The sequence below is a fragment of the Lissotriton vulgaris genome, chromosome 12 (genome assembly GCF_964263255.1).
Source record: "Lissotriton vulgaris chromosome 12, aLisVul1.2, whole genome shotgun sequence".
NCBI lineage: Eukaryota > Metazoa > Chordata > Amphibia > Caudata > Salamandridae > Lissotriton > Lissotriton vulgaris.
Window position 1 is genome coordinate 737,719,055 of NC_141700.1, and position 23,660 is coordinate 737,742,714.

Consider the following 23,660-nt stretch of genomic DNA (forward strand, 5'->3'; position numbering starts at 1 on the left):
TGCAACTTGCTTTGTAATGAATGCCTACATTGAAGGAGCTGAAGATCTCATGTAGTTGTCCCCCCTGCAAGATTGGAAGTTTGTTTAGGGTGATAAATAGATCTCAGTAATAGCTTTGGTTGTTAGAGTTTTATTCCAAGATGTTTGATAGAGAAGTGACTGGCTTCTGGGCCACAGGAGCGTGTGCATTTCAGTGGCTTGAACAATGGAGAAGATGGCATCCAGGAAATTATCAGCTCAATGTCTAGCATTGAAAACATGATGGTGAGGGTCAAAATATTCCAAGGTGTGCATGACTGATTTAAAAGGGCCATGATATGTATGTTCACAACAAACAATAAAGCTGCCCAAAAATATTTACACTTGGGAACAATTGATGTAATATAGTTGCAGAACAGTTCTGGGAAGTTGAATGTGAAGGGGATACTCTCCGGACTAGAAAGAGGGAGAGAGAGGATTTTGGGGATAAGCTGCTTTATTTTATTGGCAGAAGGTAAAAAATTAAGATAAGAAATTATAGTGAGGACATGTGGAGAGAGTTAGTCCCCTTCAACGCTTTTAAATTCAGATCTGAATCAAAGTCCTGTACCCATGTTGAACTGATAAAGAATAGTTCTGTACTTTGATCAACTGGAATGTTATGTGCGGCCATTTTTTACATAGATTCAGGGATGATGAAGAATTATAAGAACAGGAATAGATCAGTTTGGTTTAGGAGTAACTATAGGTGCAGGCAAATGTGCAATAAAGAGGAGGTAAAGGGCGATGTCAAGTAGGGGAGCGATTTAACAGGGTGAAGGGGGGGCAAACGAAGAGTAGAATAGTGGTGCAAGAGGTCAGGGGAAAGGGGTTGTAGACATTTCGGTCTCAGTGTAAGCAGGGGGAAAGGGAATAAAGAGCATAAGGGGCTTGGCATAGACGGTAGATATACATGAGATCATATGTCTAAGTAAGGTGGCAGAATTGAGAAGGTGGAATGGAGTATACAGAGAAAAAAGGGAATATCTTAGGGAAGGGGACTCTGCTGTGTTGGCTACGAAAAGGTTGGCCAGTATGAATGAGGTGATGGCACATATACATTTTATGTTTTATGAGCATTTATTTCCAATAAATAGTTGTTTTGGCCTAACCCAACCACAATGATGTATTTCATTTGCTACATTTCCAAGTAGTAAGCTTGAGCAAATGTATATCTACCAGAAGTACTGCCAACCCCATCCGAAAGGTGGGTGATTCATACTGGCTCTGTTGAAGATGAACAATATTTGACAACAATTATTCTCATTTTATGAACCCCTAGAAACATGGGGTATTGGTTAAATATCATTAAACTAGTGAAAGAATGCAGCTGAAAACATACATTGAAGATGTTTTTAAAAAATAATTCTCATTCCCTCCTCTAGGTTCCACGCTCCATGTGCAGTGAGAGCTGCACCCTGGGTTTTAGGAAAGCTCTTCAGAAAGGTCGGCCTGCCTGTTGCTTTAACTGCATCTCCTGTGCTGCCGGGGAAATTTCTAATGACACAGGTAGCACAACACCATATATTTATAAAATGATACCTGAAACAAAAGCTGTCATATCACATGTTCAGTATTGGGAGACTTTGTAACTATTTCAATGGACATATCAAATTATTCCAGAGGGCTGTTCAAGTAACATAGCTAATAAGATCTTTAGAGCATTTATATATTTATAATTTGTCTTGCTTTTAGATGGATCTGAGTGCTAACTGATCAATCACAGGGAGGAAAAATTGTGTTTTCTGTGATACGTACCACGAGTTAAGTTGCACAGGTCTTTGAAGTCTCTCTAATGGTATTGCAGAGGCACTTCTGCATCAATAGGAAATGTTGAGACAATGTTACTGGAATATAGCTAAATATACAGCTGTTACCCATGCAGAATTATCCGTCATGCCTAGAATCCTGCTGACGTAGGCACTGTTGGGATAGAAAGTTAAACTGAACCATTAAAGTGACCATGAAAAAAGATTTCATTCTTTGAAAATATACATACATTTGTATTTCAAATTACCAAAATGATATATATTCAGTAAAGCAATGACGACAAATTTAAGGATCATCTAGTAATAGGTCAAACCACTAATGCAAAGCAATATAATAAAATAGAGGCACTTAAGAACTTCATACTCAACAAGGTCTCAGCAAAAATAGGGTTACTCTAGCTTAAATGTAAGCTTGTTTTATTTTAAATAGAGAAAGAAAGAAGCAGGTAAAAGAATAAAGAAAATGGGCAGAGATAATGATAGAGTAATGCAAGGCTGAACTACATAAATGTAATACAAATCAAGTTTTAATTAATAAAAAATAATGTTACAAGCAATCAACATGAATTGTAAATGCTGATGTAACCAATACTGAAATACAAAGTAATCAGAAAACTTTATAGGGGTTTATGAACTTACGTGCTAACAAAATGTTGTGCTATGCTACGAACCACAATAAATCTGCCACTGAATAAGTAGTATGATGTCAAGGGGGACTTTGATTAAATGACCCTTTTTGAATGGTCACCCCAATTTTCCCCTGTATATTATAGCTGATTTTTAGATTCTGCACACAGGGACACTGCTGTCCAGTGCCCAGTGTATGTTCTCTGACTGATTAACACATAGAAATTGTCTAATCCTCACTGGCTTATTTAACGTGAAAAGCCAGAGTATATAGTGTGGAAATATACCAATGGCATCAAAAGTTAAATGTCACATGTGGACTGCAGCATGTATTGTGCCATCCACTATTGTGACAAGCTAGGAAAATATTTAAACAGCTATTCTTTTTGCTATGCAAAATCCAATTCAATGGTGAAGTTAGATTTTTGTAATAAATATTTAGAAAAATAAAATTTTAGAATCTTACAGATAACTGGCCGGAACTGTCAGAAAGCTTATTAGGATATGCATCTTCCAACTCACAGCCTATGCCTAAACCATGGATTAGGTGAGTAAAGGTGCAAACAAAAGGCTAACCTGAACCACCAAAGATGACTCCTCTGAACTCCATAGAATATTGAGAGTAGTGCTGTGTCTATACTGTTGACACCAGACACAAGGACCTACGGTAAAAGTAGGTAGATAAGCCCCATGCAACCTTTAGTCCATTGGCCAGAGAGGAGTGTTTGTAAAATGTCCCAAATTGACAGGCTGGTAAACCTTACAGAGCTGGACCCTCACCCAGCCTTCTTCAGACTAATGCTGGATTGGTGAAAGGATACCAGTCGACTAAACCGGAAGCGTTTGGCATCTATGAACTGTGAGAACGAACTGAGTAGGTTGCAACCACTTCCACTGAAGAGGACATTTCAGTGAATAATCCCAGTTGATCAGGAACTGGAACTTGACTGAACTTTGCTGTTGGTCTTTGCCTGACAACATGAGAGTCTCTATGTGATTGCCCTGAAGTACAGAGGACCATAGAAATGCACTCTTGTAGTTGTTTGGCACCAGTAGTTATTTTGGAACTTTTGAAAAGCTTTTCATCCAGAGCTCCAAGGTGACTGATCATGAAAATAATCCAACCAGTGGTTCCATGGTGTCATGTGCAGAGCAGAGCTATCCCTCAGAAAAAAGACTCTTTTCAGATTAGGACTTAGAAACTTTTTCAAACCACCCTTCTTCCAGGCCCTATTGGGGCTAATTTACTTGGTGTATTTGGTGTACGGTCCATTGCAGTTAGCATCAAATTGCACCTACGTCCCAGTCTGCTACAACCCTTGACTACCAATAGCTTTGTGCTTCTTAATGCTTTTTTCCATTTTCATTTTACATATTACATTGTCCTCTATTTTTATAAAATGAAATGGGATTCTGCTTTGATGTTTTATTCAACTGTTTAAGTTGTATTGATACATCTAGATGTTTTACAAATTTTACTTGAGATAAGACTGTCTGCTCTGTGCCACAGCTTCAAGGGGTTGAGCTTGGATTTACATCTTTGAAACCATTGATCGAACCTAACAAGATAGTGACTTCATTACTTGTGATGGACTCCCAGCCACCTCAACTATCAAACCACTTTACCACCGGGACCATATACAATATATTTTAATTAATATATTTAAGGAAGTAATATGCACTCTCTCTAATCCATAGAATAGGCAAATAGAGTTCCCCATGCAATACAAAGTAATTTATTTGCATCTTTCCAGTTAGTGGTAATACATTGCAATGTAAAACCTAGTAAAAATCAAACAATTTCCCGACCAAACTCTTGTGATAAATGTCTCAAGAAACTGTTTGAAAACATTAAAAGTATCTGAAGCAGGAGAATTTCATTAATTTTATGAAATACCTTCTACAGTATATACTAAAAGACATTCAAAAAGCATATGAGCAAGCTATGCATTAGTCGTTGTACAAGACATTTAGCAGAAATTTACAATTTCATTTTGAGCAGCTTATCTCAGGGAGACATTTACCATCATTTACCAGGATTTTCAGGGGAACATGTGGCACTGCTTCAAGTGTAAGAGAGAGAGTGGAAATACTCCATATTTACAAAGATATGGAAAATGTTTGCTCCTTCCTGCCACTGCAACACTTTGTGCTATTTAGCGCCAATGGAGGTACCCTTGCACCATAGTGCAATGGTGCCTGCCTTCCGGGCAGATTGTTTTGCACAGGTAGAGGCTTATTCCTCTTTCTATGTGTTATGCAGAATGCAGTGCACATGAAAAGAGGAAATAGCAAGGAGTAATAAATATATTTCTCATTGTTAGGCTTGTCGAGTAGGCACACTATTTTGGGGCATACTCAGGTTTACAAGGCCTTGAAAATCTGATTTTGCATCGGAATACATGGGTGGGTACATTGGAATACCAATTTAACACCTACCCGATGCAAAGTAACGCAAAACAGCATTATGCACTGTCTTACATTACTTTGTATTTAATAAACCATGCAAAGCAATGCAAAGTGGCCTTTCATGGCTTCGTAAATGCCAAAATAGATTTCGCATTGCGGCTTTGCCACAAAGTGATGCATCCCTGAAGCATATGCATGGTAAATCTGGGTCTCAATGTGTGAATTCCTTTATAACTAAATCTTGCCCAGATTTGCTATGAGTTTGTGACAAGGTTACATCACTTTTGTGGCACAGCCCCAACGGAAAGTACTTTTCTGTGTTTTCTAAGTCATGCAGGGCCACTTTGTCTTAAATATAGAGCATTTCTGCTCTCTCCCTTTCACATATACCACAGTGCAGCATCAAATTATGTCAAATGTAACCTTCTATTCCAATCCCGAATTTATTTATGAAAGTGTAACTCATTTTCCCACAAGACCTCAATTGTGGGTTTATTTACACTCTTATCTACATATTTTACAGGTTTGTAAGTTAAAGTATGATCTAGGAACAACATCACAGTGGAGAAAAAGCTGGCTGAAATCAACCAAGCATGTTGCACCAAAAAGTAAATTGGTATTTATATCTTAAATTTTGAAATAAAAAAAGCATTCTTATCAACAAGTTGATTGACTCACTTAATACTCTTTTATCTCTCCTAGATGCAATTACGCATGTTATTATTACTCTGAATTCTGCTATTGTACCAAATTAGCAAATCTAGAAAGTGTTGCTAGTCAGAAAATATTTTAAATAAAAATAAAAAAAATAAAAATTAGAATAGTACCTGCATTCCTAAATAAAGGAGAAAAAAATCTAACTGGGTATTAAAGTCATAAATAATAGTGCCTTTATTGAAAAAAATAACTTCCTTCTCAATACCAACCCATATAGAATGATTGCAGTTTGTGACCATGCTAAATTATAGGTAGGCAAATCTGCAAAATTAACTGTTAGACTTACTATTTTTAGGTCTGGCCAAAGTCATTGTAGGATTTTTATTATTGCTCAAAAGTCTTGAACAAATATTTTGAAGAATTTGAAGCATGATTTAGAAATATTAAGAGACAGATGTAATACATTTAGGGGCAATACCATGTTATTTAAAAGCTGTAAATATATATATAACCATCATGTCCTAATAAAAGCTTTTTCAGCATCCTAATCTATAACTTATATTGGTTGTTTCAAATTGATACAATTAATTAAAATATTTAAAAATGATCTGCCATTGCCAGTGATAAGCCTCCCCACAAACACTTCGAGAAGATTTTTTATCATGCTCATCTTAAAAAGATTATTAATGATGATTTAGACTGGGTATGTAATATAAAGGATCGAGGGTTTAATAGTATTTCATTTCTTAGAGAATTCACTTTCTGCATTGTTTCCTATTAGAAAGAAAATTAATAACTAAATCCCTAGAAGCAGCCTTAAAAGCTTACCACATGACTGGAAAAGCAGACTCTGCCTCCTGGTCAAAAGTAAAACAATTGAGTGGCAAACTGTTCAAATTCTGGAAAAAAGCATATAAGGAGGCTAGTTTAAAAACTTCTGTGCCAATTCTTATTGAGTGGCAAATTAAAATCTGAAATCCCTTCTGCATGATCTAAAATAGACACAGCCTCTATTTCAAAATTATGCAAAAGAATATATATGTTGTCAGAGGCACACATGTAGTCAATACTTGTTATCATAAGGCTACTAATTTAACATATATTTTACCATCTAAATTGAATAATGATATTGATCTGTAAATACTGTATTTTGTGTCATCCTTATCGTTGTTAGCTATTACACAAATCCTACCTTCCAGAACAGAGTGCCCTGATTTAATACTAAAGTATAGTTACACAACTTACACAATAAAGTATTGCCTTGAAATTCTGTAAATACAACTCTTTGGGTAATCAATCCGGTCCTGTGAATTTCCTTTTTTTTATTGTAGCAATCAAAATAAAGCGTACTTCAATTGTAATATACTCTCATGTGGCCATATTAAATGTACTTGTGCTTCCATTTTCAATATTATTGAAAGAAATCTCAAAATTGTGAGAGAAAAGATCTTTGTCGGAGGAATATTATTTCCTATTATATTGTGCAAAGCTTTCAGAGATGCCAGAATGTGAAAGCAACCAATTTCAATTGTCAGCAATATATCAATCTTAATATTGATTGCTTCTTTTTTAGCCTTTAGATACTCCACTAGTAATTTCCATGACTTATTCCATCCACCATAATAATGAGCATTGACCTTCAGTAAGTATCCACACACACTTTGAGAAGAATTTGTATTATGCTCATCTTAAAAAGATCATTAATGATGATTTAGACTGGGTATGTAATATAAATGATCGAGGGTTTAAATAGTATTTAATTTCTTAGAGAATTCTCTTTCTGCATTTTTTCCTCATAGAAATAAAATGAATAATTAAATCCCTAGAAGCAGCCTTAAAAGTTTACCACATGACTTGAAAAGCAGACTCTGCCTCTTGGTCAAAAGTAAAACGAGTGGCAAATTGTTCAAATTCTGGAAAAAAGCATACAAGGAGGGTAGTTTAAAATAAATCTTCTGTGGCAATTCTTATTGAGTGGCAAATAAAAATCTGAAATCACTTCTGCATGATCTAAAATTGATACAGCCTCTATTTCTGAAGTAGGCAAAAGAGTATATATGTTGTCAGAGGCACACATGCAGTCAATAATTGAATGTGAGCCACATTTGGTAGAGAAAAGGGTATATTTGTGAATATCAGAATATCTGATTACAATCTCCTCCCTTAATTCTATTATATTTAGAATATTCAGCAACTCTATACCAATATATTCCAAAAGGTGGAGTGGCTTATGCGGGTAGTGGAATGGCTGCCTTCTGAGGGAGCTCCGCGCGCCGGAATCAATACTGGGCAAATACCATCCTCATACTCCCTTCACTTGCGGTGCGACCCCCCCCAGGGCATGTATGGTGGCGAGGGGCCCGTGATGACGGAGTTTGGTGGAGTCTACCCCCGTGGCTGCCCTGAAAACTGCCGACATTGAGCCTGAGGCGGTGCGGAGAAAATGGCGGCGCCCGGTTTACTGAGCGGAAAGGCCTGTGGATACGAACGCTGTTGTTGAGCGGTGGTTGGACGGCAGATGCCGAGGGGCGTTGCATGGCCTATGGGGTGCGGACACTGATCTATGGGCTGAAGTACGCGACCGACTTAACGGAGGCACACCCGCACTGGTGAGGAGCCCGATACACGAGTGAAATACGGGAGCCCCGGGCAGGGAGGTGAGCCGCGACCCTCGCTGCTGGAAGAAGCCTCCTGCAACGGAAGCACGCGAGCGGATTGCTGTGAGCCCCGGTTGGGCCAGCACAAGTGTAGCAGCAGTGGTGAACCCGGAGGTTGGAGGTGAATGGGGCGCTGGTGGGAGCTGAGTCCGTCGGGCCTTGTCGGCATTGGGCAGTTGGGGTGCTAAACCCGTATAGGGCGCGGTGCTTCGGGTGTCCGCATTGTGGGGCTGGGTGGGGCATCGGCTCTGGTGGCACTCCTGGCCCCGACTGCGGGCCCCGGCCCTGTCCCCCGGACCTGGTATCTCGCCCGGGAGTGTGTCTGCCCCGCTACCGCCCCCATCATCGGGCGTGGGGGGGTGGAGGGCCCCGGCGAGCCGCTTGGGCGAGGGAGGACCGGCGGGAGCGCCGGCCTGGGCGCGAGACCACATATTGCACACCTCCCGTGCTGGGCGACAGAAAATAGCCCTCTTTGCCTGGACACACTGAAAGGATGGACCTGGGCCATAGCGCAGGCTGAACGCTCGAACTCGGGGCATAGATAAGCAGCGGAGGGGCCTTCCGAGACAGCTGAGAGGCAAGGCGCAAGGGCATAGCAAGCAGAGGATACTAGTGCTTTGGGTGCCGGCGAAGTGAGGAGCTGCAGGTCGCGCCAACGGACCGAGCGAGGCCTGCTATGAACTTGACACGGGCTTAGTGCATCCACGCAGAGCCGAGCTATGGTGGGGCATTGTGAGAGGGCCCGATCTGAGTGCACTCAATAATGGGCAAGTCCGAGCCGCGGCAGGCGAAGCTGCAATTCGAGAATAGGAGGACCACCACCCGAAACGCACAAAGATCAGGAGATCAGGGTAATTCTGTGGGTGCCTCCGGCCTGGCGGAGGGGGCGGAAGATGACACAAGATCAATTCTGTTGGAGTTGCGTGCAGGGATGAAAACTATAGATGGCAAGATCAACACCTTGGCAGTGGGACTAGACTTGGTAAAAAAGAAAGTTGAAAAACATGAAAATTGCCTGGATATCCTCGAGAAGATGATGTCAGATGAGCATGATGCACAGGCGGAGTCACGCACACAGTTGCTCCAGATGGAAAAAGTGCTTGAGGTGATCAGTGCCAAGAACGAGGATTTAGAAGCGCGCTCACGCAGGAACAATGTGCGTATTCTTGGTCTTTCGGAGACCACGCCCATAAATAAAAGGGAGCCCTTTGTAGATGGTTTGCTGCGTGAACTTTTCGGACCGGCCCTGTCGACGGTGATGATCGTGGAGAGGGCGCACCGCTCACTCGGGCCACGGCCCAAACCCGGTGCGCCTCCAAGGCCAATCATTGCTCGACTACTGAACTATGCCGACAGAGATGCCATTCTGAGAGAAGCCAGAGCTAAAGAACCTGTGATGTACAAGGGAGACAAGCTATCGTTTTTCCCTGATTACACTCCTGCGGTGCATTCGGCACGGAGAGAGTTTGTGCCAGCGAAGAAGCTCCTGCAAGAAGCGGCGATCCCATATGCTATGCTGTATCCGGCAAAATTAAAGGTCACCCATGAGGAACAATCACATTTCTTTACAAATGCGAAATCGGCATTGACATTTTCCAAACATATATGTAAGGCGAAGCCCAAGCAGCTGTCGGCTGAGATGTCCATGCTTGAATCGGGACTGGATGACACGGAGTGAGGTTGAGGCGGCTGCACGATTGCACTGTAGAGCTTACGAAATGACCACACTGATGGTGGCATGGATGCTGGTTGACTCTCTGTGCAGAGGATGCACCATGGGGGACATGAGTCCATCAGATTTCACATGAGTGTTGAATTCCTGTTGTTAGAATCGTTCAGGGAGCAAGTGGGGGAATAATCAGTGATTCTGGCAACCGCATCTTGGTGCGGGTTCACGTGCCGAGCCTCTCCCTGATGTGGGTGCTCCCCATATGGTACCTGGATTAACTAGAAATGTGGGAATGGGGAGGTGGGGGGTACATGGGCTCGACCTGATTGGGGGGAGTGGGTGGTGGGTGGGAAGGGATGGAGGGGAGAGGGTTGATGCTGGTTGCTTTGTGTATTCTTTTTTTGTGTTGGCAATCCATGCTTTTCAGTTGTTTGTGTAGTGCAGTGCCGCCAATGTGGGCTGCCGTGCTAGGTGCCCCTCTAGTGCTGGATAGTTACTGGTTGACCATGGACATTATACAGTTAGATGGCAGGTAGATGTAGGCTGCTAACGTGGAATGTGCGGGGTCTCAACTCTCCCAAGAAAGTGAGGCAAGTGATGGCTTATCTGAATAGACACCAGATACATATTGCCCTCTTGCAAGAAACACACTTGACCACATAAACTGAGCGGGGGAGTATTATTTATATTTATACAGGGTATTGTGTTATAAGAGGCTTTCTGACGAGTACGTAGTGCCAACTGTTTCCCCACTCTTTCCCCCTTTTCATATAGATTGTTTTGATGTGCTTGAAATGTCTCAGCAGAGCGCTTAGTTAACCAGTTATTAATTTCAGTTTTGAGAATAATTATCCGATGTAGAATACCCTGTATAAATATAAATAATACTCAATATACTGACCCTCATGAAATAATAGAAGGATTCCGGCAGTATTATCAAAACCTATACTCCGAGGATAACTCACAAAATGGGCCCGAAACAATTAATGCAGTAAATCAATTCATTGGAGACACAGATTCAATAAATATTCTTGACAATTTATCTAACCATGACCTTGAGAATCAGATTACTATCACTGAGCTTCAACTAGCACTGGCAGGTCTTGCTTCTGGAAAGGCAGCTGGTCCTGACAAAATTCCTTTGGAATTATACAAGATCTTAGGTCCAACTATACTGCCTTTTTTATTAGATCTTTTTACAGGCATACAAATAACGGGTACAACTCCAGACTCGTGGAAAGAGACAGACATAATAATATTTCACAAAAAAAAAAAACCTGTCGAGAATCCATCTTCGTACCGACCTATTTCACTGATCAATTCAGATTCCAAACTTTATGCAAAAATTCTGGCTAACCGTCTCGGGGGGGTGATTGAACATCTGGTCTCCCCCTGGCAACACGGCTTCATCCCTGGCAAGGGTACAATTGATCATATCCGTAGAGCCATTGCACTATTTGATTTCGTGTCTGCAGAGGGGGGCCAAATGTCAATGATCCTCCTCGACGCCGAAAAGGCGTTCGACCGAGTATCATGGGAGTTTTTGTGGACTATTCTACGCTTAAAGAATTTCGGAGCTAATTTTATTAGATCTATTCAAGCTATGTATTACGAACCCAGAGCTAGGCTTCAGATTATGGGAAAGGAATCAAAGGTAATAAATGTCTCTAGGGGAACAAGACAGGGATGTCCATGTTCACCCCTTCTTTTCGCTCTATACATTGACCCTTTAATCAATAAACTACTTCATAATACAATTATCAAACCAATTTCTATAGGTAACTCTGACACAAAAGTTTTAGCCTATGCCGATGATGTGGCAATTGTAACACCTGATCCCGCGGAGGCGATTCAACAAATTGAAATAACTACCCAACAATTTGGCTCATTCTCAGGCTATTCACTTAACAAAGCCAAAACAATCATTATCTGTACTGAAAATACAAGCTACAATGACTGTAGGAGAGTAGATAGTGCTACATATCTAGGGATATGTTTAACACCGAAAGTTGAAAGGATTATTAATCTGAACTTTGATCCGCTAATTAAAACGCTGGAAAAAGATCTTAAAAGAGTTGATAGTTTACGTTTATCAATTATCGGCAGGAGCAATTTTGTAAAAATGAATATTTTTCCTAAACTTTTATATTTGTTTCGTGCAATACCATTAATAGTAGAGGATACCACACTCAAATCTATAGATTCACTAATCTCATCTTTTATGTGGCAATACGGGAAAATTAGGAGGTCTATCAAATATCTATCATTACCCCAGCATAGAGGCGGTTTAGCTCTTCCTAATATATTACTATACTACTGGGCGGTCTTTCTTCAACAAATAGCTCCCATGCTCTATACAAAAGCGACGGAGTCTGATATAATAGCACCAGTCATACCCTCTATATATGAATTGCTATTAGGGAACAAGCACCAAGGCCTCTTATTAAAGCAGATAGAACCAAGCTATTTTAAAAAAATTAAATTTAAAATAATTGTTAGTTCTAGGAAAGTTTGGCTAAAAATATCGAAATTTTTATCAATCCCGAAACATAATAAATATATTCCACTTTGGGATTCCTTTCTTCTTCCCCGTTTAGTAAATGATGATATGGCCAAAAAATGGAATAAAGCAGGTATAAAAACGGTTTTGGATCTAGGCGAAAATATGGTAGATCTTCAATTCTCTTATATACAGAAGAGATATAATATTCCCAACAGCCACCAATTTAAATTTCATCAAATTAAAGCAATCATGAATGCTAAAATATCTGCGATCACATATGAATCAATTCCTATCCTAGATATTCTGACAATTAAAAGTATAAAAATAGGGAAAATATATGAGTTACTGCTAGAAAAAATAGATGATGATATAGAATATACTGAAACATCATGGGCTACTAGGCTTAACGATCCAAATGTAGATATTGATTATAGTTTGTTATTATTATCCAAGATAATTATGTCTTCAAATTTAAAAGCTCAGTCATATAAAACGATTTTTAATCTATATTTTACCCCAGCAAAATTATTTAAATGGGGTAAAAGAACGGATGATCTTTGTCCAAGATGCGCACAGGGTCCTGCGGATCTAATTCACATGTTCTATGGATGTCGGGTGTTAACCCCACTTAAAAATGATTTGAATAAATTCTGGGAAGAATTATTTGGACATCCGATCCCGGTATCAGCTATGCTCTATATGTTGGGCTATGATAACTCACTTGGACTGAATAGATCCCAGGAGTCATGTTTATGTATTGGGGTAACTGTTTATAAGATTCTATTAGCGGCTAGCTGGAAGGATGCAGATTCTCCTACATTCCAAATGTGGCTGGCAAGGTTTTTGGCCACATATAATCATGAAACCGCAATATACTCATCTAAAGGGATGCGATCTCGAATGCGGGGCCAGAAAATATGGGAACCAGTTGAGAGATGGATGCATGGGGTTAAGGATCAAACCGCTTAATTAGTAGCTGTATTGTTTAATATTAAATATATTTAATTTAGCAAAATAAGCAGGTAAAAACTATTATGTTCAAGTAGTATTGTACGCCTTTTGTTGATTCCTCTAAGCTTCTAGTACTCTATCTTCCCGTCTCTGGAATCTATGTTCATTCTCTATATTGTATATATTTCAGCTGCTTATATGGATGATAATGTTATAGTATTTCTGACTGTGAATATGTGATGCTGTTCAATGAATACATTTAAAAAAAAAAAAAACTGAGCGGGGGATATGCATAGGTGGGCGGGCTTCCGTCTGACTGCATCGTATTCATCGTATGCAAGAAGTGTGCTGATCATGATCAAAAAAGGAGTGGAGTTTACGCCGTTACACACGTACACGGATGAGGAGGGGAGATGTGCGATGGTGTGTGGCAAGCTTCATGGTGCGCTGATTTCTATTGTCAATATGTACGGACCGAGAGCAGAGGATCCGGCATGTGTAGACCGCATATGTGGGAAGTTGAGTGAATGGCCGATCCCTCCGGTGGTGTGGGGAGGGGATCTAAATACGCATCTGAATGTGACATTGGATAGATCCAGCCCAATCTCTCATCGTACCCCCAAGGTGGCTAAGTGTGTAGTGAAAGCCATGGAGGAATTTGGACTATATGATGTGTGGAGGGAAAGGAACCCGCAGGTCAGAGAGGGTACGCATGCGACTCCTCTGCATGGAAGTTGGTCGCGGCTGGACTACTGGCTGATTGGAAGTGAGGTTATGGACTGGGTGCTAGAAGTGATGCCTATGGTCCGTACACTATCGGACCACTGTCCGGTGATGCTGGAGGTGGCGGTCCCAGGGCGGTGAGGAGACCCTTCACATGGCGGCTGCGCTCTGAAGTATTACTTGATCCGATCTATGAATCGACTGTGCGAGAGGCCATAGAGCAGTACTTTGTATTAAAAAAAGGATCAGTGGGGGAGCCCTCTATGTTGTGGGAGGCCTTCAAAGTCACAATCAGGGGAGTCTACATAGGGACAACAGCGGGCATCCTTAAGGACATCCGCACCCAACTCCAAAACACTGAATGTAGATTACATGAGCTGGAGAGGGAGTACTCGGTCAACCCAGAGGCAGGAACATTAGCCAGTATACAGGAATTGATCGGAGAATACGAGGACTTAGCTGACACAGAAATAAAGTATATCTCCAGAAGATATGCAGCGCGACGTTACAGGGAAGCGGGTCCGCCAGGACACACACTAGTGCTCAAAATTAGGGAGAGAATGGAACAACCTCGAGTAGACAGGATAGTGGATGACCTCAGGAGCGAGCACTACAGGCCGGAAGATATTGTAGAACAATTCCGCTGCTTCTATGCAGACCTTTATAAATCGCGTAGTGCTGCAACCGAACAGGAATTTGAGGCGTATCTAGAGGACATTGCCTGTGCATGGCTCTCTGATGTACAGAGGAAATATCTATGTCTACCCATAGACTAACAAGTCATTAAAATGGCGATAGCGGCGTTATCCAATGGAAAAGCGCCCGGTCCAGATGGGCTTACAGTTGATTTCTATAAGAAATATGCTGATTTGTTCGCTCCTTACCTTCTGGAGATGTACGCCGAGGCGTATGAGAATGGAGAGCTGCCTCCCTCCCTGAGAGAGGCTTTGGTCATCACGCTTCTTAAAAAAGATAAGCTGGCGGAGAGCTGCGAGTGCTACCGTCCGCTGTCCCTCATCAACATTGACGCCAAGATTTTGGCAAAGATATTGGCAACCAAACTGCAGCCGTTGTTACAGGGGCTGGTATTACCTGATCAGGCGAGGTTCATCCCGGAAAGATCCACTTCCCACAATCTCCGCACGATTTTCTCTATGTTCCATGTTGTAGACCCTAATTTGGAGGCAGCGGCCTTGTTACTCGACGCGGCCAAGGCATTTGATTCCGTAGAATGGCCGTATATGCACCGTGTGCTGCGGCGTATGGGCTTCCCCTGCTTTTCACGCAGTGGATTAAAGTGCTGTACACGGCGCCAAAGGCGAGGGTGCGGGTAGGAGGGCTAACGTCCGAGTCGTTTAGCATCGCGAGGGGCACAAGGCAGGGCTGTCCACTGTCGCCATTGTTGTTTGCGTTAGTTCTAGAACCACTGGCTTGCGTGATACGTCAAAGACAGAGAGAAACAGCACTTAACTTTAATTACCGCCCAGTGGCAATCTCAATGTATGCCGATGACATGGTACTCTTCCTGCGGGACCCCGCCACATACTTAGCATAACTGCTTCGAGAATATGTCCGCTTTGGCTATATATCGGGACTCCACATAAATTGGGGAAAATCGTACATAATTCCGCTGACCGAGCGCACTGCTAAACCTAGCGTAGAATTCCCACTGGTGTGGACAGCTGAGCCAATTAAATATCTAGGGGTCTGGATCCATCGTAACCCGGTAGTAGTGGTTCGTGAGAATTATGGCAGGGCATGCTCGAAGTTGACAGACTGGGTAGACATCTGGAATACGCTGCCACTATCATTGGCGGACCAAATCGTGTTAATTAAGATGATAGTGTTGCCACGGTTCCTCTATGTCTTTGTGAACATACCGGTGGTACTCACTAAGTCTTTTTTCAGGACTCTCCGGAGCCAACTGCTTAGGCTGGTAGGGGGGGGCAAGGCGGCAAGAGTGCAGTGGTCAGTCCTCACGAAAGGATATGATAGAGGGGGCTTTGCAGCTCCAGACTTTTACGCTTACTATTTGAGCGCGCAGGCCCAATATGCCTACTACTGTTACAGGCCACACGCTTTCACCCCACATGTTGCCATTGAGGAAGGCGATGCTGCCCTGATCCCGCTTCATAGCATCATTACTCATGCCGCACGTGGCACCCCTAAGTCAGAAATAAATGCAGTAGATGCTACGATCATAGCTTGGAACAACGTGGGGCGCCCGGCGCGGAAGCTGCCTTTGTATGCTTCACAGATGCGTTTGGAATACCATGCGGCGCTGTCAGTTACACATGAGGGCCCCTCTATGAGGTTGCTGCGGGAAGCCGGAATTGGCCACATAAGGGACATCTACCCGCAAGGTTCGATTAAAGCACCTGAAGCGACGCAATATGTCGCTAACCAATCGCTCCTCTTTCGCTTTGCAATACATAGATTGCGCCATGCTGCCCGGACGCATTATTTCACGGATCCACAGGATCCCCCTGAGCTGCTGTCATTGCAGTTTGTGCTCTCCACTCCCACAAATAAAAAATTGGTGTCCAGACTGTATGCGTTGATAAAGAATGAAACTATTGAGACGCCTGATAAAAGTTGGGAACGATGGAATAACTGTCTGCTGACTCCCATCACAGAGGAGAATTGGAAACATGTGTGTGGCCTGACAGGAAAGCTAACCATGAATGGTAACCTCCGGATCATTCATTTTAAGTATATACATCAAGTTTATCATGCTCCGGCGCGGTTACACAGATTTGGGTTGAGCGAGACGGCATGTTGTGCTAGATGTGGGCAAGATGGGGCAGATTTTATGCATCTGGAGGGAACTTTCAGAAGGTGAGCGAATTCTGGAGCACGATTGTGGACAGTATACGAGAGATGGTCGCTGTGGATGTACAGTGTGATCCGTTGGTATGTCTGCTTTGCTGTGTGCTGCACGTTCGTGGAGTGGCTGGAATCTTTGTGAGGCTGGCTCTATTGTTGGCTGCGCATAGGGTGGCTATTACGTGGGGTGGTAGATGTAAGCCTACCCAGAAAGCATGGCTGTCAGATGTAGTTTACTGTCGGGACTCTCTTAATGCGTATGCAGAGGAGTTACCAGTCCACTCACAGCCAAGGGACATCTGGGAACCCCTGAGATCATACCTACTCAGCAAGTCAGGTGATGCCTCAGATGCATGAAAGCTGGAGGAGGGCTAGCACACCGGCCAATACACGAAATACCTGGAGGGGTGGCCGATGGTAGACACACGATTGTGATGTTCCATGGATTGCCTTTTATTTTCTTATTTTTCTTTTCTTTCTGTTTTGTAACTTGATGGACTATGAATATGGTAATGCCATACGGTCTAAGTGCACACGACTATTGGTCCTAAAGTTCCTACAGAGGTTCGAGGAGCTGCAGATTCCATGTATAAGACTGCTTTGCTTGATAGGTCACTGGGGAATGGCGATGATGTACTTGACTTAAGTGCTCCTTTTTTTTTGTTTCCTCTTTATTAAGCTGCCTCTTGATCTTTGTAATTATATAGTGCACATGATGTGATGTGAAGCTGGAATGTCATTTTACTTTGGTCTTTTTTAAATACCAATAAAAACAAATTTAAAAAAACAAAAAACAATATCTTCCAAAAAATCAACACTGTAACAGTTAGAGACTTATACAATAAAAACACACAGCAAGATATCATTAATGTTACACAAATTAATCTACCTTCAATATCATTGTTTTTCCGACAAGATTTTTTTTCAAGGATTCTTTTTACTTTCCAGCCACAAGGAGTGCAGAAATCATACCTTTTGAAATGATTTAAAGTTTCACAACCTCTCTTGTAATTCCTATCTTGGTTCAATCCATCCCCCCCTCACTTTCCCCATTGGAGTATTCTGCACACCACTGTTGATGCAAAGGATCTACAGCTGAGTGGAACTTGTGATGGTGAATGATGCTAAATAAAGACTGCCTCTTAATTGCTCAGCATCATCTCTTTTTGACTCTGACAACGATTTGGCTGTGTGGGGACAGCTACACCATCACCTCCAGCTAATACTCTCTTATCTATTAAGTTCTTCCTGTGTAAGGAAGATTATTCAATTTCAGGTGATATGTATGTGCTGAGACTCCTTAATGTTTCAGTGGATTACACATACCCTTAATTGTTCTAGAAATAAAAATTAACTGTGATATTTAAAAGAATGCATGCATTTAGAACTTCCAAACCATCAGAAATATAAATCAAATACCACTGCAGATAGAAACAATAACAATGAAAAAAGAACATAGGAAAAAATAGAAAGTATCAGAAACCAGAAAAGATAACAGAGAAAAACAAAACATTTGCAGGAAAAGGCAACTAATATTACCTAACAGATAGTAAGTAACAATACAGAAATGTCTGCACAAACAATTCTCACAAGTAATATTGAAAATGTAAAAAAAGCAATGAACATAAAAAATTGGGGGAAATACATTTCACCTCAATTTCCTTCATAGGCAAAAATCAAAACATCTACAAAAATAGAGATTGAAAAAAATATGAAGACTTTGACTGACATAAAAAACTTGTGAAGAGAAGAAAATGTCATGTTACAGGTATGTATTGAGTGCACATTTAACAGTCGCTTTCTTGGTGCTAGGGTGATAGGAACTGATGAAGTTGCTGGAGGAGATTTCAGTCATATACTGTTCAAATTTCATACAGCTGGGAGCTGTTTTAGCCTCAAGGGCAAAGGAGGTCCAGCTGCAGGGGACAATGACTAAAAATATGGAATCAACCATTTGTTTTATTTTTGAACATGAGTATTGTCAAGTAGTTCATATGAGCGGTTGTACAGTTCATTGATGGGGGTACTTTTGAATACGGGCTGTGATGAAGGCAGAGCTTTTCACGTTAAGGGTTTCAAAGATAGTCCTTTGTTCCATCAGAAGTCAGAGGAGCTGTGCAAAGACAAAAAATGTCCAGAGACATGTGAGCAAAGGTGACACCCAAGTTAATTCATAAAACAGCTGAATTTTATTGTTCAAATGAATTTGTCTTGAAATGGTTGAATTGTCTAATTATATTAAAGTAAGGTATCGCCTTAGTTCTGACTGAGCCATGGCAAAGACACAATTAGGACTGTCTCTCCTGAGATGTGAGAGCAAAATTAGGTTTTTAGTTGCCTAATTTTCATTTTTTCTAAATGTAGAGTCCAGCTCTGAAGTGTCGGTTCAGTATTACGAGGAAAGAGAGAATATACTGACATAATGATTTCTATGTCTCCAATCATTTGTTTACCTGCCTAGAACATTTGTACTGGTTTGGTTTGCCTGCCTTGAAATGATAACATTTTCAGTTTTACACAACTCTTTTTTTATCTCTTTCAGATTCCAGCAATTGTTGGAGTTGTCCAAATGACAAGTGGCCCAATGTAGAGCGAAGTGAATGTGTCCTGAAGAGAATTGAATATCTTTCCTACTGGGAGCCTCTAGGGTCCATTCTGGCTGCTTCCGGAATATTTTGCTCTATGACTACAATTACCACTTTATGTCTTTTCATCAAATATCAAGATACTCCAGTTGTAAAAGCAAATAATCGAAAGGTGACCTATATTTTCCTGGGTGCCCTTAGTGTGAGTTTTCTTTGCCCTATTTTCTTCATTGGACAACCTCAGCCATTCACTTGTTTACTGAGACAGCCTTCCTTTGGGATCATATTTACCATTTGTGTCTCTTGCATATTGGCTAAAACTATCATGGTGGTCATCGCCTTCAATGCCACAAAGCCAGGCAGTAACATGAGAAAGTGGCTAGGTCCTCAGGTCCCAATGGCCACTGTCTCCCTTTGCACACTTAGTCAAGTCCTCATCTGTACCATGTGGCTGCTTGTCTGTCCTCCGTACCCAGAGAAGAACATGCAATTCAGGGTTGGGACCATCATCCTCCAGTGCAACGAATGTTCAAATGCTGCCCTGTGGTGCATGCTGGGATACATGGGATGTCTGGCATGTGTTAGCTTCTTGGTGGCTTTCCTGGCACGGAAGTTGCCCAGCAGCTTCAATGAAGCCAAGTGGATTACATTCAGCATGCTCATCTTCATCAGTGTATGGCTGTCTTTCATTCCAGGATATCTGAGCACTCAGGGGAAGTACATGGTAGCAGTGGAGGTCTTTGGGATTATATCTTCCAGTGCTGGATTATTCACCTGCATATGTTTGCCAAAATGTTACATTATTTTGTTGAGACCTGCTTTGAATACAAAAGAACATTTACTTGGGAAAAGTAATGTGCAGAAATCTGAACAGAAAACAGAACATATGTCAATGAGAACAGAGAATATGGACACTATTACTCATTCTTCATTGTAGTGTAACTGATGAACATATATATATATATATTGATTATTGCTGTAAAACACTTGATTGTACAATCCAGACTCTAACCTGAGTAAACCACTAATATGAGTCAACATACACAGAGTTGAATTGATTACATTATTCTAAATGTTTCCTTCTGGGATAAATTCCCTGATTTCAAAGTATTAGCTAGAGTGGACAGTCACCATACATTTGACAGCATGCTCAGAAATAATGCAAGATCTTTTGGTCCCACCCAGTTTACCCCTTATCAAATCCATTTTAGAGTATGAAAGATCAATAAAATAGCCTATAGTAATAGCAAATCTTAACATTTTATTTAAAATCTATACTTTTTAAATATGTATCTGGCTTCTTATGCTCATTGATCTAACCATGACATTTCAGTAATAGGAATTAATTGCTTTTTTTGTGTCCTTAAAGGATGTTTTATAGTAGTCCCAAGGGTTTTTCTATCTACATGAAATAGGACACCACCTTGGTGTACAAGCAAATGGAATCAGGATGATTCAAACTTGGCAAATCTATTAGAAGTAGGGGTGGGCGTAATATTCCATTCCACCGGCGAAATTGGCGGAATTTTGGTGTTATGTGGAGTGCTGGCCAAATTCCACTAATCGTTGCATAGCGGAATTTATTCTTGTGTGCAGCTCCAGATGGCAAGTTGGCAAGCGCAAGTAAGATTTTACATCCAACAGTGTCATTATCAGTCACTTGGAAAACATCCGGTAAGATGTTTCTAATGGTTGTATGTCGGAACCATGCAGACCCGAACCCTGAACGTGTTTTCACAACACATTCCATTACCCCGCGAGTCATTACAATCTATTGACTTAGGGAAAGCGTTGGAGTTGAAACAGTATAATTTGCTATTTCAATTCTATTCCTTGCAACAGTAGGGAAAGTGTTGGACTTAAAGTCCAACATCAAAGCAACAATGCTCCCCCTAAGGCTAGCAGTTATAACGACTTGTGGGGTACATTAACTCATTGTAAAGACCATTCCACCCGCAAATTTGGCAGAATTTTGGTGTCATGTGGAGTGCTGGCCAAATTCCGGTAATCGTCGCATAGCGGAATTTATTCTTGTGCGCAGCTCCAGGATGGCAAGTTGGCAAGCACGAGTAAGATTTTTCATCCCCCAGCGTAATTATTAGTCACTTGAAGAAAATCCCGTAAGATGTTTCTAATGGTTGTATGTTGGAACCATGCAGACCCGAACCCTGAACATGTTTTACAACACATTCCATTACCCCGCAAGTCATACAATGTCTTGTCTTAGGGAAAGCGTTGGAATTGAAACAGTATAATTTGCTATTACAATTCCTGTCCTTGCAACAGTAGGGAAAGTGTTGGACTTAAAGTCCAACATCAAACCAACAATGCTCCCCCTAAGGCTAGCAGCTATAACAACTTGTGGGGTACAATAACTCATTGTAAAGACTGTTTGTAGTCCAAACCACATTGTAAAGGCACAGCATGGTTCAAGCCAGGGCGTAAAGGCTGCTTCACATTTCTAATGTGGGCGGTTTTGACTCTTCACGGTTAGAAGGCTGCTATTCGAGTAGAAACATATACTCAAGTGATAGCAACATTAACTTGGGTATCTTAGCCCTCTGGCACACCATATGGTGCCATTTGTGATGAAGTTTCAGCTCAAAATGCACTACCAGAACAAAATCACATTGTGAATAGCACAACATGCTTTTCCCGCCCATTGGCAGAACTTTACGGAATTTCAGGGAGTTTTTCCGTCAAATTCCTTGAGCTTCATCCACCCCTAATTAGAAGCATGCAAAAAAGGAACACCATCTCATTTTGGTGCATTACTGTAGCTCAGAAGGTATTACTCCAACTGACCTTTTGATACAATAAAAAGTATGGGTAAGCACTTTGAAAATCTTTATTCTATCAATAAACCTGAGGACACCTTGATGTCACATAAGCCCCAGAGACCTTTAGTTTTCAACATGCAATGACCCGACAATCTTGCTTTCACTCTTTCTGAGACTGAAACACTGCTTTTGACTTTCTGGAAAAGCCCCTGGCCCAGGTTAGATCCCTGGGGATCTTTAACACTCAAAAACACTATTGTGGGCTACTTATGCAAATGTACTGTCTAATGCTGTAAATAATAAAGCACGACATCCTGGAATCCTGAAATCCTGGTACAGGGAAGAAGTTGTTCCTGTTTATGAAAAGGGAGACAGAACAGATTCAAGCAACTATAGGCCTATTGAATGATCTACAGAAGGTGTTCTGCAGACAGTTGATGGACAAGCTCCACATATGGATGAGTAAGACCCTGAACCTATCTCAATATTAAGCAGACTTTGGAGTAAAATGTATTATTTATTTATTTTATTTAGTGTATCTTATATAGCGCACGGCTACCCCAACGGGGTGTCCCGGCGCTCGTTGTATGTGACTATAATGATTTACTGGCTCTTGTTGAAGTTTAACAGAATAAGAATGATTTTACAGCTTTTCGGAATGGTAGTTCTTCTTGGATAAATCGAATGGGTTGGGGGAGATTGTTCCAGAGAGTAGTGGCCCCTACTTGAAACGTTCTTCCACCTGAACGTACCTTTTTGAATTTAGGGATGACAAGAAATTTTTTTGAACTGGAGCGGAGGGGTCTGATGTTGCTGTAGGGGCGGAGGGAGGAGGAGAAATATGCAGAGCCCTTGCCCCTTACAGCTCGATGGGTCAAAGTCAGGGCCTTAAATTCTGCTCTTTGTTTGATCGGAAGCCAATGGAGGCGACGTCTATGAGGGGAGATGTGGTCACGCAAGGAAATGCCACAGACCAGACGGACTGCGGCATTTTGGACCATCTGAAGACGATGGCAGAGGCCAGAGGAGAGTCCGATATAAAGGCCATTGGCATAATCCAAATGGGACGAAATCAATGCCTGAATGATTGTTCTTCTGGTGTTGTTGGGTAAAAAGTTAATAAATGTTTTAATCATTCTGATTTTCGAAAAGCATGCAGCCGATACCGTTTGGATTTGTTTATGAAATGAGAGACTGGTATCCCATCTGACTCCAAGATTCTTCACAGATTCTTTGGGTAGGGGGGTGTGTTTAATTCGTGGGGCCACCAAAGATTGGAGTCAAAGGGGGAGGATTGGTGGAAAAAGAGGACCTCAGTTTTACCGGCATTAAGCCGAAGGAAGATGTCATCCATCCAACTAGCTATATTGTTAAGGCAGTTCTTTAATGGGTCGAAGGTGGACTGATTAGGGTTATTGTAAGCAAACAATAGCTGGATGTCATCAGCATAGGAGGTAGATTTTACACCTGATTGAGCAATGATCTC

General features: G+C 41.5%; 1 protein-coding gene across 1 annotated transcript in view; it reads left to right on the forward strand.

The window, feature by feature from the left end:
- Positions 1 to 20,331, forward strand: part of LOC147678458 (extracellular calcium-sensing receptor-like) — a 128,254-nt gene extending 107,923 nt beyond the window's left edge. Inside the window, exons 6-7 of the mRNA XM_086945641.1 lie at positions 1,404 to 1,527; positions 19,352 to 20,331. Coding sequence (XP_086801767.1) covers positions 1,404 to 1,527; positions 19,352 to 20,331 — 1,104 coding nt within the window. The remainder of the gene's footprint in view (positions 1 to 1,403; positions 1,528 to 19,351) is intronic.
- The last annotated feature ends 3,329 nt before the right edge of the window (positions 20,332 to 23,660 follow it).